The 19,650-nt window shown below is 37.9% G+C and overlaps 1 protein-coding gene across 1 annotated transcript in view; it reads left to right on the top strand.

Annotated features, from left to right (window-relative positions):
* Positions 1 to 5,580: 5,580 nt before the first annotated feature.
* Positions 5,581 to 19,650, top strand: part of TTK (TTK protein kinase) — a 29,865-nt gene continuing 15,795 nt past the window's right edge. Inside the window, exons 1-6 of the mRNA XM_088162122.1 lie at positions 5,581 to 5,676; positions 7,079 to 7,248; positions 9,468 to 9,612; positions 9,885 to 10,107; positions 14,287 to 14,393; positions 17,996 to 18,139. Of these exons, the coding sequence (XP_088018248.1) occupies positions 9,468 to 9,612; positions 9,885 to 10,107; positions 14,287 to 14,393; positions 17,996 to 18,139 (619 nt within the window). The 5' untranslated portion in view covers positions 5,581 to 5,676; positions 7,079 to 7,248. The remainder of the gene's footprint in view (positions 5,677 to 7,078; positions 7,249 to 9,467; positions 9,613 to 9,884; positions 10,108 to 14,286; positions 14,394 to 17,995; positions 18,140 to 19,650) is intronic.

Below are 19,650 nucleotides of genomic sequence, written 5' to 3'. Positions count from 1 at the left end.
TTCAACCTTCAACACAGACAGATCGTGTGATTTCTCATTACTCCAGAAATACAGGTGGATTCTGCCTCTTTGTAATCTGATGGTATTAGTGTACACTGTGCACTGTTATTTACTAGAGCCTTAAGGTCCTGTGGATCTGATGTAACAGGCCATTGGGATCCACATAGTCCAGTAAACAAGCCTGTTCCCTTCTTTCACCTGTTTGCAGGCAGGGCCACTCTAATACTGGTCATAGACATCTCCACTGACTTGTAAAATCAGAATTAATTTCCATAGGATCAGAAGTAAGACCAACCCTTCCACTCTGACTGGGGAACTGCCCATTGAAGACTAGAGCAGCAATTTTCCTGGAAGAAGCCCCATTTGTGATTGCTTTTCTTTGCAACCCACATACCCATGCCTCTAGAGTCAAGGCAGATTTTCCATCCCATTTCCTCATGGCTTTATTGTGGTCCCATAGATAAAATCACTAGGTATCTTGTGGTGTACACCCTCTGTATCCTCCCTCTTGAGCAAAAGAACGCTCACTGCTAATAGCTGAGATACTGGTCTGTACAGGTGAGGAGTAGGGCCTACCCTTTTTTTTTTTTATTGCTGGAACTCCCAGAACTGCTTTTCCCACTTTTGAACGGGTTTTCTGCATTCAAGATACAACTTCATAGGGAGGAAGAGAGACTGCCTTCATACTGCTGGAGTTGGTGAGCCACTTGATCCATCATTGATACCTCTTTATCTTTCCAGAAAATTACTGCCAATGAGGTGGCATTCTGTACAAATTTCTGCCACATGGGTCATGTATGTTAGATTTCATCTTGATGTGTTGGTGACTGCGTATTGTTTGAATCAGAAGAAATCATCTCTAGCACGGCTAGTTCCTGAAGGTACTGGATATTTGTCTTCATGGTGGTCCACTTATCTTTCTTGAAGGGATTCCTTTCCTTCAAGCCTGACAGGAATCACCTCCACCACAGCTGAGGACTTGTGTTTCCCTTTCCATTTGTCTTATCAACACTCCCTTTACCTAGAAAGTGATTCCACGTGCTTGGCTTCCTTACCCTCTAACTCCAGGCTAATAGATCCATAATCCCAGCACTGGAGCAGCCAAGTGACAATGTGCTTATCTGAATGATGGCTGAAATCTTTTCACATATCATGCAGATCATGACAGATAGGGATCTTGTTCTGCTTCTTCCTCCTGTTCTTTTGCTTTGTCCTTTACTAAGTGAGTTTTATGTCCATTTCTTCTTGTCTACATGAGCAATTGACATCAGCATGGGTTGGTTCTCAAGTTCAGCTACAGTGCCTGTCAAGGGAGTTGGATTAGCTGTGGTGTCTGTCCCCAGGGTTGGGGTAACCACAGTGCCCGTTGTTTTGTTCTCTGATCCAGAGACTTTTTCTTCCCTGCAGAGTACTGAATAGTGATGAACAGCACTTGGTACGTAAAAAAGTTATCATTATTAATAGTTTCCAATAGATGGCTCCCAAAGTACAGTGGTGACAGTGATGCTGAGTACAAACACTAGATTTGTAGATTCAGTAGATCCATGACCAGCAATTCTGTCATACCATAAGCCAATGTTACGAAGTACAGCAATGTGATAACTTTAGCCCAGCTGCCACAGGTGAGATACTGCAAGTAAGGTATGACATAGCACAACTAAAAGAACAAGCACACCAACTTTGAGAGCAAATAAATAGATATTGTGACCAGTGACTATTAAACTAATATAACAAATGCTTATAATAAAATTCTTCTAACACATTCTAGTCAGACTTGTCATTATCTCAAGATATCATACCCCATGTTTGGAGCCAAAAAGAATTGTTAAGGACTGTTAATGGTTTAACTACAGCATCTCTCACCACTCCCCATCCCACCACTGGTGCTATGAGGAGGAGAATCAGTAAAAAAAGAAGTAAATGGGTTGAGATATGTACAGTTTAATAATTTAAGTAAACAAAATAAAAATAACAATATAATTGTAATGCAAAAAGGGAGATAAAAATAAACCAGAGAAAAATAAAGCCTAAGAGATCAAAGTGATGCACAATACAATTGCTCATTACCTGCTGACTGATGCCTGTCTCATTCCTAAGCAGAGATCAAGCCCTTCCAGCCAACTCCTCCTGGTTTATATACAGGGCATGATGTTCTCAGGTATGGGATATCCCTTTGGCCAGCTCAGCTTGGCTGTCCTGCTCATGCTCTCTCCGAGCTTTTTGTCCCGCTACTCACTGGCAGAGTATGAGGAACTGAAAAGTCCTTTACTGACGGTAAGCACTACTGAGCAACAAACAAAACATCAGGGTGCTATCAACACAATTCTCTTACTAAATCCAAAACACAGCACTTTACCAGCTATAAGGAAAATAATTAATTAGAATTTAACTCTATCCCAGCTGAAACAAGGACAATGTGGCACTTAGGGACATGACTGACATGCACCTGCTTTTCTCTGTCTCAATCTCCTCCATACAGAACCTGCCTCTAATTCTGTTTTCTCCATTGGTCTCAGTTTTGATAAATCTACATTCACATCTGGTATGGCTGGAACAGTTACCCAAGTGATCTCATACGTCTGTAGTGGTGGTATTCTTGATGTGGTTATGTAGGTGCTCTTCGTGGTATATGATCCTGCTACAGGAAAGATGACCTTTTCAAAATATTCCACTTCAAATACCTGTGAAGTTCGGCTGTCCCTCACACAACTCCTCCATAACAACATATGAGATCCAGCCAACTTTCACAGTTTGATCTGTAGCTTTCATCTGCTGCTTACAATCTTATGCTTGGCAATTTTTCCTTAGGTTCTCTGTGTTTCCACCTCCCCTCAGTCATCCTAACCTCTATCTAGGCCCTAGTCAAGAGTCCAATTATTTTCCTGTAGCCTTATCACCATCTTTGAATCAAGTCAATCAGCAAAAATTTAAAATCACCAATATAATACGCACATCACTGTTACAGCCAATCCTTGAGGTATCCTTCCTGACATGAACAGCTTGAACATTGCTTATCGACACTTCCTTTTTGACATCTGTTGATTAGCCAGTTTCTACATCAGTATTTTGCTTACATGAAAAACTGTACATTTTATAGATCTCCAGCAGAAACTGGAATCAGACAACACAAAGAAACCTGAAAGAGCAATGGTTCTCATTATTTTATTGATTGAATATTACCATCAACATAGAAAAAAGTTTACTTTCCAAAGTCACAAAGCATGCATCCATTCTATAAATGAAGAAATACCATGGGATAAGATCCACTGATAGACAAAAACAACAAAAAAATTACACATTAAATCTAAAACTAGTCAGTAGTGATAAATAGGTAGTATGTCATGAAAGCACAATGTAGGAGGATTGGGAGTAGTAGACATCTGGTGATTATTTTTGCTGCTAAAAATCTTAATAGTTGTTACTTACTCACTGCTTTCAGAACAACTTCTCAGTTGTTGAGGTGACTCTGCCATCTAGAATGTTGGTTTGCTTCTTCTCATGGACAGCCATAGGTTGTAGCAATGCATCAGGAGTCAGGAATAGTCCAGATACTCTCAGTAAATGGTGTCCATGAAACACTCAGCAAATTTTCTCCAAATGCACTTTCCACCAAATCAACTACACTGAATCTGTCAACAGTTGCAACCAAAGACCTACCATTCTTTTTCTTTTAGATAAGCCCTTCATAGGCTTCAAACATTAAACCTCAAGTACCAAATTGAGAGGATGGTCTAGTGGCAGCCAAGTTTTCAAGAGAAGGAAGGCCTCTCTCTTATATCTATTGCAGAAAACACCATAGGGTGGTAAAAAGATTTTACCGACATTTGAAAAATCCTTCGTGACTCACCTGTACCTTTGCTACATTTAGATTTGCAATGCCATTATCCAAACTGATACTAACTCCTACCATAACATGAGGTATTTAAAATAGTCAGACAAGATTCCCCTGATAGTGACTCATTACAAAAGACTGACCTCTCTCTCCTTTTGGTTGTTATGCAGTCTAGTGCTTGTTTTTGCAATTCATAATTCACTTCAGTCATTCAAAGTGCAATTACCTTTAGGTGAAGACTTCAGTTCGTATACTTCTTAAATTCACTTTGTATCTATGACTTTATATTAAATAAAAGGAGAAACATAAACATTTATAAGCAAATGGTTCTACCAACCATCCAAAATCCATGCATATTTTATGTTTTGTTGAAGAATACTAAATTGATGATCCTTTATTTTTTTTCTGAGTATTACAGCCTTTCTTTCTCTGACTATTTTTCTGTTGTTTGTTTGGGTTTTTCCCCCCCAAGATCTATCCCATCTTCTTTTTCTTATTTTGGTTTTGCCAGGAATCTATATGGTAGCAAGATTTCTTGTCACAGCTACAGAAATGAAATGATAGCTTCTTAAGGCATTATTCACTTACTAGAACAATATAACTTTCCTTTAACACCCATCAAAACTCCTGCTAATAAAATAATCTACCTCTATGCTCCTGAAGTGAAGCCAGAAGCAAAGCAGATTCATGCAACTTGTGCTGTTTCTTTAGATTTTCACTAGATTTGGATTCTGGTGGAATGCAAGACCACCAACACAACAAACACACCAAAAATGCATATATGCAAGGAGGAGTAAGGTAATGTTGACAAATATAATCTCACTTAGCCTTAGTTGAGAATTAGAGTTGCACTTTATCTAGTAGAGAAACACAGGGACCTCCATGGGATTATCCATTACATTCTAAAAAAGGTGTTTGGAATTAATTTCCTTGTTGAAATATTTTTTTGAGTGTAGACTGAGCCTGTATCACTAGGTAAGATAAGATACTTAAAATACAGATGAATGAAAAAGAATGAGATGAATTTCATTAAAAGGCTAGTTTAGGTATCTTATTAGACATCATGAGTGATGTCTATGGCAAGCGAATGATTAGCAACTTATCAAATTAATAAGGCATAAATACACATCTGTTTTTTATAATGAGCTATCAATCTTGAAAATATAATAAGCATAACATTGAATACATTATAAGCATCAGAAGAATCATACAGCTGCAAAGAACACAAATTATTCTGCACACCCAGAACGCAAACCGAGAGGCCGGACTCTTCTGCTTAGTACGTTTGCATTACTATAATCCAAGAACGGGACAGCTCAGGGAAGGAGCTGCTTTTAGCAGCCTTAGGCACACTGCAGATACAGGATCGGCTTAAGAGGGATCCCTCGGAGGAAAAGGCATACGGGAGAGACGAGTAACCTTAAGGAGCTGGTCAGGACACAGCGCGGCTATTCTGTTACAACTAAATGAATCTTCAAACTACAACCGGCTACGGCCAAACGAGGGTTTTCAGATACACAATTTCAGTGAGCCGGCACTCCCCCACCCCGGCACACCCCGCCCGTACTCAGGAGCGGGCCGCGGCCTCCCCAGCGCGCCTGCGCACCGCCCGTCCGCTCGGGCCCCACAAGGCGCCGGGACCCGCGGCCGCCGCGCACGGCGCAGCCACCGGCCAATGGGCGGGCGGCCCGCCCATGATTCCCTCCTGCGGCCAATCAGCGCTGGCTTCCTCCCGCCTTCCGGCCAATGGGAAGGGCGCTCGCGGGGCGTCTGTCACATTCAAACTGGGGACAGCGCACGGACGCACTCGGTTGGAGCCGCGCTCCGGCCCCGCAGCGGCCTCGGTAAGGGCGGCCGGGCTGGGCTGGGAAAGACAGCGAGGGTGAAGGGACCGAGCGGGGAGCACCGGAGTGAGGGAAGGTGGGAGAGGGGGCCGGGGCTAGAGGGGTGCTGGTGCTGGTTTGCGGTGAGGCTGCGGAGGAGCTGGGCCGGGCTCCTCGGCAGCCCCGGGCTTCCGCCCCTGAGGGCAATGAAACCTGGTTGAGGCTTCTCGCCTCACGGTCTTTGTTTATGCCACATTGCCTCACCTACTCCGCTGCTGTTCAGCCTCTCTTCTACTTAGCCCTATCTTGCATCTTGGAGTCTTATCCTTTCTGTGTCTTCCGTTAGAATTTAATATTTTTCTAATTTATTTCTTTGCTAGTGTCACTATTTTTTACTTAGTGTTGGGAGTTTTTTGTTTTCCTTTAAAACAAAATCCTGATTTAGGACTTTTAAACAAAACAGAAGAAAGATTATGCACTTTTATGGATTGTGTTTTTTAAAGCCCGGGAGATGCTTCGGAAACAGAGGTCATTTTACCTCTCTTCCATAGAGGACATAAGCAGAACAAGTAGTGCAATATAGCTAATACAATATTTCAAGACTGGATGCTGTTACTTCTTTTTATTATCAATGAGAGTTTTTGTGCTTGTTAGATGTGGAATCTTACCACCAACCTGTGCTGCCACTTTATCCATTTAATGCTCTCGAGTCTGTCTTTGACTCCTTGTTTAGTGGGTCTGTATGAAGTTACTTGAACTACTATGCTTTATTTAGAGGTAGTTCTTCCTGATCTTTGCATTGTGTGTTCTCCCTGTTCCCTGGGTTCGTGTCTTTAACCTTCTCTCCTGTGGCATTTCTAGACCTCAGGTATGCTGATTTGTAGCTGTTGCAGTTACATCCTCAGTTCCTATTCAGTGCCACATGCTAAGATTTTCAATATATATATATATATATATATATATATATATATATATATATATATATATATATATATACACACACACACCGGGGAAATTAATGGTAAATTGCTTATTTAAGAGTAATTATGCAGCAGATTAAGAAAAAATGAACCTCTGAATACTTGCTTATGGTTGAACATTGGCATGAATAGACAGATTGCTGGGAAATCATGACAATATGTGGATGAATTTTATTTCTTTGCTAGTTTTGCTAATTTTTTTTAATTGGCAGCACTTTTTCTTAGTGTTGGGATTTTTTGTGTGTACGTTTTAGTCTTTGAGTGTCACAGCAAGCTGACACATTTGGAAATGCTTGCCCTCATTCAAAAAGTTGCCTTTAAGCTTTTTTTATTCTGTTTTTATTACTAACTAGGAATAATTTTATTGATTTTGATGAAAGCTGTATTTCTGGGATATGAAGATTAGGCTTTCAATGTTTAACCCATCAATTTTTGATACACAGGAACTTCTTCAGGATGGAGAACTTAATTTCTTGCCTTTGGGTTCTTGGGATCATCTGAGGTAGTCTGGCCCTCATCCATCTTACATTTTTGGCAAGGCATATCTATTCTTCAGGAGCGTCTTTCTCCATGACACGTTGAACCTTGAACAGTTAAACAGCACACCAGAAATGTAAGTTTGTGTGTTGTTGAGACTTATGATCAAATTTATACAGAAATTTATTTTTCTTTTTGTCTACTGCATTTGGGAAGTTATCATTGCAGGAAGAATAATGAGCCTTTGACATTCTTGAGGAAAATATAAAGACTGCATTTAAGAAATTCAAAATCCACCTGAGAATTGTTAGCATTTACAGCTGTAATGAGATACTGTCGTATTTCTTAACATGAGGTGAATTTCTTTTGGTTGTCTTGGTGCTTCAGGTTCTGGAGAAGCTGACTTCATCCATACTTTGAGGGAGTTGGTACAGTTGAAAACTAGATCTCTATGGATATTCTCACCCATAAAGAGGTGATTTGGAACATCTGATTTCCTGTAGCCCCTTCCACAGTATTTTTAAAAGGCAAAACTGCAATTTGTACTAAAATTTTCTTTATTAAATAAATTAGTATCATGTGTAGAATGGCACATGAACTGTATTTGCTATAGTAACCTCCTATGTAATTTTTAGCAGCATGATCCCCAAAACATGGGGCAGTTTACAGACTTGCTCTCAGAACAACCTAAATTGGCTCAGATAGAGAAATAGATGTTAAATCAAATTCCAAACAAGCGCTGAAATTAAAATTTATTCAGTGTACATATTTTAATATATATGAGGGTGGGGTTCCTTTATTTGTCTCTGTTCAGTGAAACAAAAATAGTATTTTATATACTGCTGATTTAGCATACAGTCTTTAGCTTTCATAGGATTTTGGGCTTTTTACATTGTAGGTCTTGCTTGAAGCTATTTGAGTGTTTCTCCAGACCTTAGGGTGCTAAGGCCTTTTTATAGTGATGATGTGGATGTTGCTTTTGCTGAACTAAGTCTTGGAATTTACACAGCAAAACTGTGTTTTGAACCTACAAAACAACACTTCTGTATGGATAAGAGTAGGCTTGGTATTCTTGGTGGGCCATAGCTAGTTCAGGATGAACATGAAATATGCCTACTTTTGCCTTATAAGCAATCTCTTATAAGCATGGTAATCCTTCTGATTTATGGTCTTTGCTTGGGAAAAGCTGGGAGCCTGGTGCTTTTAAAGACATGTCAGCTTCTGGTGAATAATGCTCTAAAAATTATTTGTGAGACTTCCTGAGAGTGTTGCTTGGTGTATTTTTTAGGTAGTGGGGTTAAAGGTAGATGAACTTCATTCCATTCAATTCCTTCTCTAGCAATAAATCACCTGAAAGTAGATCTAAGGTTTCTAGCCCTCTAGCAACTTTTTGTTGATTTGTTGCTCACAAGTACAAGACCAACATTTTGCTATAAAAGTAAATGTAGTCTTTCTTTGAACCTATTTAATCTGTCTGAAGTGTTACTTTCCCTGTTTCTGGGCCCAGCTTCACAGTAATTAGGACGTCAGATCCTGTGAATATGCACTAAATTCACCAGTTTTTACTAGAATTCTCATGTTCATTAGATGCATGGAACATTGATGTGGGAGAAGTTGTTTGTTGTAGGCAGAAAAGGAAGAAATCATTAGGGTGTTTTTTTAGTTTATTTTAGTAGTCTTGCGCTGTTCAGATTGCCTAGATTCTGATCTCTCAACTGTATACATGTATTATCTCAGATGATAAACTGTCAGAACGTTGAGGATTTGGTGTTTAGTTTTCTTATAAGTCATCTTTAGAGTCTCTAAACCTCCTTTTCAGAAACTTAAAAAAATAGGCATCACTTGTCTTTGTCCTTTGAACAGAGGAGAATGTGAATTCTTTTCTGCTTAGCCCACTGTGAGAACTAATTGCTGTAACCTGTGGCAAGGAGCTTGGATTAACACTGTGTACTAAACTAAAGCTTAATTATGAATACAGAATGTGATTTAATGCAATAGACTGGAAGCTACTTCAGGCAGTACTTCTACTCCCCTTTTTATTCAAATGCTGAATAGACCTTATTGGAAAGGGCTACTGTGAAGCATGGATTAAAATTTGGGGGGATGAGTTAAGTACCAGTTCTTTTTTTTTGTCCAAATTGTCTTCTTTGAAGAAGTTTACTTGTATAACTACATTGACAAAGGCTTAATAGTGTATTTGTTACATGATGTGGTTGAGTCTCAAGCTCCAAATTATACATGAGAGGTTTTCCAACGGGATTCCAATCAAAATGAGCTGCAACGGGATTCCAATCAAAATGAGCTGCAACAGGATTCTTCAGTAACTTCATTTTTTTTTTAACCTTGTGCCTGCAGATGGAGGAGGCAGACCTAAGTGAAAGAGGATTGTCACAGATTGCATCAATCATGAATAGAGTTAGAAACTTGAAAAACAAATACAGAAATGAAGATAATAACACAGATGAATTTAACTATACTAAAATCTCAGCTGATACAACAGGTATTTGGTTTTGTTATTCTACGGTCACTTATGCAAAAGATCTTAACCTAGACTGAGTCAAAGAATCATTGACTGAAAAGATTTCAAGTTTAGTGTTTCTTCAATATTAATGACCACAAAGTTAACTTCACCTCTCCTTATTTCTTAGCTCTGTTACTTTAATCTTGTTTAAAAAATTTTCAGTAACTGTCTTTCACAAAAGCTTATAAAAAGTTTCTTCTGTACATGTTTGCTGCTGTTTTAATCTATCTCCTTTTTTGTTTTTCTGTCAGATAACTCTGGAACTGTCAATCAAATAATGACAACAAATAATCCAGAAGATTGGCTATGTTTTTTGCTTAAACTAGAGAAAAAGGGTGTTCCTCAGATGGATGTTGGCCTACTCAATAGACTCATTGGTCGTTACAGTCAAGCAGTGGCTGCATTACCTGCAGAAAAGTATAGTCAAGATGAGAGCTATGCTCGCATCCTTGTGAGATTTGCTGAGTTGAAAGCGTAAGTATAAATTTTCAGTATGAGAACTCATCATTGTTTTGAATTAAGATAAGAATACCTTGTTTCATTAGTGTTTTCTGCAACAAATCATCATTTTGAGTGTGAATGTTTTCATTCTGGTTCCATGAAGGCAGATAGCTTTGGTTAGCCAGTGTCTCCATAGTACTTGCATTTTTTTGTATATGCTAATAAACATGATGATTTTGTGCTATTTGATTTAGATGTTAACACGCTACTTTTTTTCTTGGTTCTCTATGTAAGATACAAGGGGGAATAACATGAGATTTTTTTTGTGCTTTATTTTAGTATGCTTTCTCTCTGACTGGAAAAGATCATCACAGTTTGATTAAAGTAGCTGCCTTAGGATAGGAAGAATGTCTCAAAATGTCATTCTCTAGTTCCATGCTTTGAAAATTAGTTTTGGTTGTGGTCATTTATTGCTTTATTTAGTCCAAATTCGAGCAGTGTGATTGTTCAGACATAATTTGGGACAGGGGTATAATAATTTTTTTCATAAGGGGTTCTTTTGTCACTTGAAATATTACAGCAAATATTTTGATGAAGAGCTGTATCTAAACAATGTAGCAATGTAAGAACTAGAGCTGAGCAGGAGATCTTCCAGTGAACATAGCTAATCTTTTTCTTGTATGTTCTTCCCCTATTCTACGTTTTGGCATATGGTTTCATCTTTCAGTGTGATAAATGTCTACTTCTCTACACTGTCATTTGCATGGATCTTGCTGCATCATTATTACTAAAAGCATACTGTGGAAGTAATCTGTTGAATCTCCTGTTGAGAAACAGGAGTGAATCATGACCTTGTGAATCTTTAGGATCTTGAAGAGGGAAGGAGTTTTTATGTAAGTGGAGTAAGGAATCTCTTCCAGAAAGGTTTAAAGATCTGTTGCAAGATGGCATTCTTATTCGAAGATTAATTGCTTTTCCTCAAGGCAAAAACTCTGTAATATAGGCTTCTGGATCCTAGTTTGTGGAAATTATTTTCCAGGATCGTGCTCAATTCAAATCTGTTAAACTCTCCCACAGTGAGAAGTTCAGAAAGATTATTTCCTACCTCCCTAATCACCTAGACCTATTTTCACGTGATCTTTAGAACATGGTTTGAAAGGTGGATACTTTTAAAATGTATGTAAGAGTTATGTTCAGTATTCTGTGTGATGTATTGCAGAAAGTAAAACCAAAGGTGCTGTCAGCAAAACCAAAGTAGTTTGTTAATGCATTAATAGTATGAGCAGTTCTAGTTGTGGTGTCTCGCTGGAATATCTTCAGTTGTTTTACTGCTACAGCCTCTAGGGACCTTCTTGGGAAAATAGTCTGTCTTGTTTCACTATTAAAATGCACTCTAAGCTGTATTAAAATAACTTCTGCTTTAGTATCCAGCACTACAGTATCTAACTCTCTCACTAGGTAGCTCAAATCTGCTCTTTTTGTTTTCTGATGCATAGTTCTTAATTGGCAAATATCATCAGTCATATGTTTCCTGACATGCCTAATAAAAATCTTTTAAGAAGATCAACAACCAATCCAAACCTCTGTTAAAAAATGTTCCCACCAAAATCTGATACAGCATCAATCTCACTGGAACTTCACTATAAGCTTCTCCCTAAATGTTGATTCCTCATTTGGAAATTACTTCCAGGTACTGGCTTGTTCTTAATCATTTTTATAAGCTAATACTTCCTTGTCCAGAGCAGCATATTATATCAATTATTTATATGAAACTATATTTATGAACTGCATCTATACTCTTACCAATGAAATTGCTTTTGATTGGTTGGTTGGACCTAAAAACCAACAGTGATGATTGTCTGTAATTTTTGGAGATGGTTAAATTAATCAGTGGCTACTTATTTGGATCTTTTGTGTTTGGCATGTTTATTTGCTGCTCATAACTTATTCTCATTGCTCATTTTTTGTTTGACATTTCCCTGGTGTTCTGCACTTACCTTCTCTGTTCCTGGCTGTCAGTTTATCAGTACTATATATTTTGTCTTTACTTGGGTTTAGCTTCCATTAAAGAAAATCGTCTCATCTCATGACTTTGTAGAATGCTTCTGGTTTATTTTTTAGCTATTGCAAGTAAAGCAATACTGATACTGTAAGTTAAGTGACACTGATAGGTACTCTGATTCTGCCTTGAGTGGGAGAAGAAATGTGCTTTTTAGTAGAATTATTTGCTGTTTTCCCAAGTGTTTCACCTAAACAAGGTGGAAAAGCAAATCAGCATCACAAGCTTCAGAAGCAGTGGCAATGGCTTGAGATTTTAGTATCTATTGCCATCAACACTGTTTTGTTCTGATTGTAGAATTGTAGCATGCTAAGTGGTTGGAATGGATCTTAAAAGATCATCTCATTCCAACCCCTCCTGCTGTAGGCAGGGATACCTCTCACCAGACCAGGTTGCTCAAGGCCTTTCCAGCCTGGCCTTGAATGCTTCCAGGTTTGGGGCATCCACAACCTCCCTGGGCAGTCTGTTGCAGTGTCTCACCACCCTCAGAGTAAGAATTTCTGCCTAACACCTAGCCTAAATTTCCTCTTTCATTTTGTACCAATTTTTCCGTGTTCTACCACTAGAATTCCTGACAATAAGTCCTTTGACAGCTTTCCTGCAGGCCCCCTTCAGATACTGGAAGTTTGCTGTGAGGTCACCATGCGACCTTCTCTTCTCCAGGTGATCAGCCCCAACTTTTTCAGCCTGTCCTCATAGGGGAGGTGCTCCAGCTGCCTAATCATCTTTGTAGCCCTTGTTTGGACTTGTGCCAGCAAATCCCTGTCCTTTTCATGTTGGGAGCTGAATGCAGTGTCTCAAGTGGGATCTCCCAAGAGCAGAGGGGCAGAATCACCTCTGACCTGCTGGCCATACTCCTGTTGATGCAGCTCAGGATTCCATTTGGCTTTCTGGGCTCCAAGTGCACACAGCTGATTCATGCTGACTTTTGTGTCAGCCGTCACCCCCAAGTCTTTCTCCCCAAGCCTGCTCTCAATCACATTTCCACCCAACCTTTAGGTGAGAAATTGGATTATTCCATTCTTGGCACTGGACCTTTTTTGTCCTGGTATCTTCTTTAGCTGTAGTCTGGCTGTGCCAATACCTTTTGACCTATTATGATACCAAGGTTGTCTGAAGAACCCTTGAGTGAGCTCTGAAAGAGTCAAAGACAGATAATCCTTCTATGATTATCTGTGTTGTACATGAGCAATGCCAGGCCTGCTCTCATGGATTGCTTCTGGCTGTAGCACAGTGCCACCAAGTGTGTGGCACTTGGTGCCTACTGCTAGTGTTTGGTCTTGTTCTGCGTATTGCTATCCAAGCTGTTGCTGCTTTCTACAGGTGTTTAAATTTTAACAAACTCTTTGCAAGTGAACATAATACATTACAACTTAATTTCTTTGGCTCAGACTTTGCCTGCAGGTGGGTTATTCTGTGCCTGTCCTATTGCTTTGGATGATCAGAGCTGAGTTCAGTAAATCTACATGACCTAGAAACTTCTTTTGTTTGAAATTCCGCAGAATTCTACTGAAAATATGTTCTTTACCTTTTCGTGTTGTATTTTGCTGTCCTTTTATTTTGAACCATGGTCATAAGTCTTATTTTTCCCACTTGTAAGTGATATCTTTTGTGTACCTGTTGAGCCAAGGGGGAACTTGGGAAAGAATTCCTTTATCTCTTGCTTATGGATGTTGCTGGTAAAAGAGTTAAGCTCCATTTTTTTTTTAATGTCAGTTGAAATGTAATGTTAATATATCTCATAGTGATGTGGATTTAGGCCTTTTGTATCTTGACTGGTATTTGCATAGGCTGTAGTTGCTCTTGAATATTTAAATATCAATGTGCTGTGTGTAAGCATTAACCTGCTCAGTGGTCTATGGCTGAGTATGACACTAAGATTGAAATTTGCCAAAAGTAAATGAGCTGTGAAGTGTGAAAGAACTTAAGGATTGAGTCCTTTGAGTTTTGGCAAGATTCAGCTTGATATCTTTTAATTATTAGAATTTAAAATTCTTTGCTTATTTGTAGTTCACTGATTGCTCTAAGAGGAAAATCTTTGGCCTGTAGGGGGTTGCTTTTTCGAAGTTTCTTAAAGGCTTCATCCAGCTCATGGAACTTTATCTTTCTCACGCTCTTCATCTTGTATAACTATGAATGTGCTGTCTTTACAGTCTTCAAGATCCAGAGGAGGCACGGGATCAGTTTCATCTGGCCAGACTGAACTGCAAGAAATTTGCTTTTGTGCATGTGGCTTTTGCACAGTTTGAGCTATCACAAGGTATGTAAAATGAACTTGTTTGGTGTTGCTGTTCTGTATCGTTCTCAGTTTTGTTCTTTAAAACTTCTGTTCCCTTGCATAAATTGTAAGAAAACTGATAGGTATCGAATCAGAAAAAAAGTCTGGAATTTTTTAAAATGGAAATTTACTGAACATGTGCTCACTTTTAAAATTAAAATATGTACATAGTTCACTGGAGTTTTTTTTCTGTTTTAGAAATAACTTTCAAACCAGGTGAAAAATGTTAGTAGCTTCTACTTTTCTAATTTAGATCTTGCAGTGGAAGGCTTTTGGCTAAAGCTCTTGCTGCATTGAAAAGTGAGGCTCAAATACTTGGCTTGCTTGTGGAAGAAATTCTGTCTTCTTTCAAACAGCATCTATAGATTGCACATTGACAGTATATTTTGGTTTAATGAAAAACAATTTGGTTTCCCTGGTACTTGCAGGCATGGCTGTATTGGCTGCCCCCAGGCTTGTATTTTTGGGTGTCTCCTGTTTCTGTGGGTGATTTGAACAGTGATCTATGTGACCCTGTTTATTTCTTCCTTTGGCAGTTTGCTCTGTACAGAAAGACAAGCACATTCCATGAAAGCTGTTTTCTTATTTGAATGGAAAAATCTTGGTGGATATATTATAAGTTTTTTTGTGATTTGTTTTCCTTCATGTTTTTGTTCAGTATCATGCAAGTTGTTGTATACTGCCTAGTATGAGAAATTCTACCCAAACTTAGCTACACTAAATAAATTAACCTGTCTGTTCTACACTCTAGATTCTGAATATATTTTACTAGTTATTCTTCTTTCTGTTTATTTTCCACCGATAGTGGTTTTGTCTATACATTTTTGCTCCAGTACTACTTTTTAACTGTATTTTTAGGATATAGTTTAGATATTCAAAGTGTGGCCCATGAGGCAGAGCTATTTTGTTAATAAGTAGATACTAATTTGTCATCTCAGATTTTCCAGTTTTTAACTCATAAGCTGATTGGCATTGGAGCAGGAAAGGCTGTGAACCAGCTCCCCCCCCAGAAGCAGAAGTTATGTTTTATGAAAGACTCCTGTACAGCATGAGGAAAAGAAGAAAATAATCTGCGAGTTTGTCTTGAAATTACACAGGTTCTGTGTTATGCATAAGTCAGCTGTTTGACCAGTCTTGTTCTAATGTAAACTTATGGTATTGAACTTCTAAACGGCAGTAAAAAGAAGCTAATAATTTATTTAGTGAGCACGGGATGTTTAAATAAACAGATAATTAAACACTAATACTGCAATAACAAAGATATTGTTAAATAAGTGTAATAAAACCTATTGTGTAATTTAATAAAGTGTAGAAATCTTGCTACAGGTTCCCAGTGACTAAATTCATCTTGTAGTTATGGGATGTGTTCATGCAATGGTTTCTTACTTTGACAGCAAGTAATTCATCTAAAATGAAGTCCTAATCCCAAAGGAAATAAGCCAGTTGTAATTGACCTTGTTTTATCTGCAGTGTGGTCTCTGATTTGTATCTGTTACCTTTGAGCTCATCTAGGTGTATTTATATACATATTCTAATGTATGTATATACATATTCTTTGGTAATATGTATGAATCTGTGGTGTTCCTGCTGAGTCTTCAAAGAGGATTATTGGAACATATGAGTTGTAAATTGTTACTTAAGAATGCTGTTCCTTTTTCACTGTGTCCACTTAGGCCAGAGGGAAAGGAGGAGGGTAGTGCTTTGTTGCTTCTTCAACCCAGTGATTTCAGCAGTGCTTGGCACACCTGTCAGTATTTTCTTTTGCATTATGCACGTTCTCTTCCTTAGCTCACAGTTTTGCTCAAGATAAAAGCTCAAGTTGAAATTGTGAAATTAGACTTAGCAAATTGATGTTGATTTCTTAATTGAATATTAGTGACCTGGAAATGGAGTGACACAATCAAGGTGCCATTCTGTTCTTGTGGCTCGTTTTTTTTTTTTTAGTTTTTTTTTTTCTTAAATACTGACTACAATTACATTTGAATACCTCAGAGGAGAAGCTGTATTGTCTTCACTTGGGTGCCTTGGGTGGTGTACTACAAGATGATTTGCTGTGAATTGGTCAGAACTCATGACCATAGATAAAACTCTACTTTTGACTATTTCAAATATTAACTAACCAAGGTGGTTGATTCAGGCTTTTGGTACGTGATAAAGTGGACTGATTAAAACGCAGAAACACTCCTGGCTTTATTTTCTGACTGGGATCCTCATCTGTTAAGGGGGATGAAGCAGTTAATTTTTCACATACATGTTTTGGTGTCATGCTCTTTCTTACTCAATGAGACACATAATACTAGGAGGAATTACTTTCGAGTAGCAGGTCTTGTTGAAGCAATGTGTGGTTACTAAATATAGCCAAAGCTAGAATCACAGAATGCTGGTTAAGGATTGTTGGAACCTATTCTCTTTTCTAATGATTTAGGAGAAAAAACCATATTTGACTATATGGTTAAAAACCAAATTCTAACAAATTAGCACAAAATTGATTTAAGTGAAATTATAGCTCGTCTAATTTTGGTGCTTCCTTGCTTCAATGTTTGACAGCATCCATTTAATATTCTTAAAATAGGTTACTTAAAGCATAAGTTCCTGTTACCTACACTGCACTTACGCCAGCCGGAGCTACAGGCAACAGTGATGTCTAACTTCATTTATGGGTGGAGTTTTGAGTGCAGGGGACACGGTGCTGTTAAATATACTATTATATATTATCAGAAATACTTAAGTATATGCAAATGTGGCATGAATGTAAGAACAAAGTGGTTTATGTTTTGCTGCTTTGGAAGGGAGGAAGAAGGGCATTTGGGGTTTCAGGAGCATTGACAGCGGTAGCAAAGCATTGCATCATTTTGTCCAGGTGTTCTTTAAACCAAGTAAAGTATTGTGGTTACAGTAGACGTCTTTCCTTATTTGAGTTTTTCTAATAGATGCCTGTGCGTGTTTACATATGTAAATTCACTGCTTCAATAGGTTTTGTTAACACACTCCCTTTCCCACCCCAGCTCTCTTAAAAGTTCTGTTTATGGCATTTAGTAATGTCTAAAACTGTAATGAAAAAACATCCTTGCTTTTCTGTCTTTTCTTAATTGTAGGGCTGTCCAGAGTAGTGATGTTTTATTTAACAACATCGGGTTTTAAATTTGATTTCTATTAAGTGCATTAAAGATAGTTTATAATATATACATAATAAATTTTTTACCTGGTCAGTTGTAAATGGAAGTCCATAAAGGTCATATTTCCTTGTTGATACTACAGAAAAAAATTGATTTTAGAATGAGTAGAATTTTCTTACAGTTGCTATAACACTAAAAAAAACCCACTGAGAATGCGTATTTTGTGACATGGTATTCAATTTAATGTGAAAAATTGCTCTGTGTGATTCACTTGTAACTATTTCCAGGCACTTTCCTTAAAGTGGCAATGTAAGGGGTGGTGTTGCTAATGAACAATGGCTCCATAGAACTATGCAAAGTGAATATAAGACAACATGAATGTAACCATCTTGTTAAAAAAATCTTGCCCCAGTGTAACTGTTTTTTTTTATTTCTGTGATTTTGAACTCTGTGCTTCTTACCACTTAGAAAATGAGAAGAAGTGTAAGCAGATCCTTCAGAAAGCTGTGGAGTGCTCTGCTGTTCCCCTGGAATTGTTGGAAACTGCTCTGCAAAACTTACATTTGAAAAAAAAGCAGCTACTTTCAGATGAGGAGAAGGAGAACTTTGCAGGTAATTGTACTTTCTTACAATACTGATTATTTGTGTGTTGTGATTCTAGATTGGAAAAAAATCACTAGTATTTATCCCTTCTAGATACAAACTCAGAATCTCTATTGCCCGATAAACAGGTATATTTGTCTAAATTATGAATCTTATTCCTTCAATGCTTGTTTTTGTCTTAAGTGCAGTGACTGTAGTTTGCAGGAGCCATGGGATGATAGATTCTGTCATTCTAGGGAGAGTGTTGCTCTGACTATTATCAGACACTTGCAGTTTGTAGTAGCGACTTACAGCTCTAAGTGTGAAGTAAGAGCTACTCTTGGTAGAGAAGAATTAGGACTGAAATATTCAGACTAAACTCCACATACATAGGTTGCTTGGAGGTCTATCTTGTGACAGACTGGGGAAGCTTTGACAGTCGTTTCTGTGAAGTCAAATGTAGGAAAAAGAATCCATTTCTACTTTATTTTGGACAAAACCCGTATGTTTATAAGTACAAAACTGAAGTGCTTGGCTGTATCATAATCCTAAATGATCCTTTTTGATGGGTCTATAACTTCAAAAAGGGAACAGTTATTTTCTTGAGCTTTCCAAGAGATACATTTGTTTGGAGTGGAATTGAGCAAAAAAATATTGTTTGACTTTAGCATTGAAGTGTGTGTAAGTCTTTCAAGAGTGATGTCTAACACGCCCATATTTTTGCATTGTGGAAGGACAATTAATGTAAAATAGTTCTGATTTAATTTCCTTAGGGGGACGTATCTTCAGGAATTGTGTTTGAGATTTGCCTGGCACCTATTGAATCAACCTTTGACTGAAACACTAGTGGGGGTGAACCTTTTAAACAATATTCAGCTATGGCATTCGTTTTTAATAAACTATTTTCTGTCTTATTCTGTTTATCATTAATCGGAAATAGACATCATAAGTGCCACAGGAGAATATATTGAAGAATACCAATATCCTTTATGAGTTGTACAATTTCTTGCTGACATTATTGACTTGCTGCTGCAGAGCTGAGGGAATACCTGTAAGAATGCATGGCAAAACCCGGTCTACCAGTTAGGAAGCAGTGAACTTTGGGGCTCATTGATTTTTATTTTTTTTTTTTTCATATATGTGAGTTTGTAATTAGAAAATTTGAAAAATGCTAACTATTAATTCAGTTATTTAAATATTAAAGTTTAAAAGGTAAGTAACACCAGACTTGAAATATCTCAAACTCTGGGACATATGTGGCCTGAATCACTGAATTTGGCTTTAAGTGAATTTGTATGGTCCTGTGGACCAACAGAGACTATTGTATTGGGTTTTAGGTAATTTCTTTTTTGTATTATCATTTGAAGAGCTGTTTTTGAAAGTTTTTTATTTGAAAATATGAGTACTGTATTTGTAAACACATTTGCTTACAGCTTCAAGAGATTGTATAGAATGCTTTTGACAGTTATATGCAGTTAGTGTTGTGATGCAAATATAACCCATGCACCAAGTCTAGAAAGCTTTGGTCTAATTCCTTTTTC

Source organism: Sturnus vulgaris, chromosome 3, assembly GCF_052056855.1.
Source record: "Sturnus vulgaris isolate bStuVul1 chromosome 3, bStuVul1.hap1, whole genome shotgun sequence".
Lineage (NCBI taxonomy): Eukaryota > Metazoa > Chordata > Aves > Passeriformes > Sturnidae > Sturnus > Sturnus vulgaris.
The sequence above is the reverse complement of the archived record's forward strand: the minus strand, read 5'-3'. Positions and strand labels throughout refer to the sequence as shown.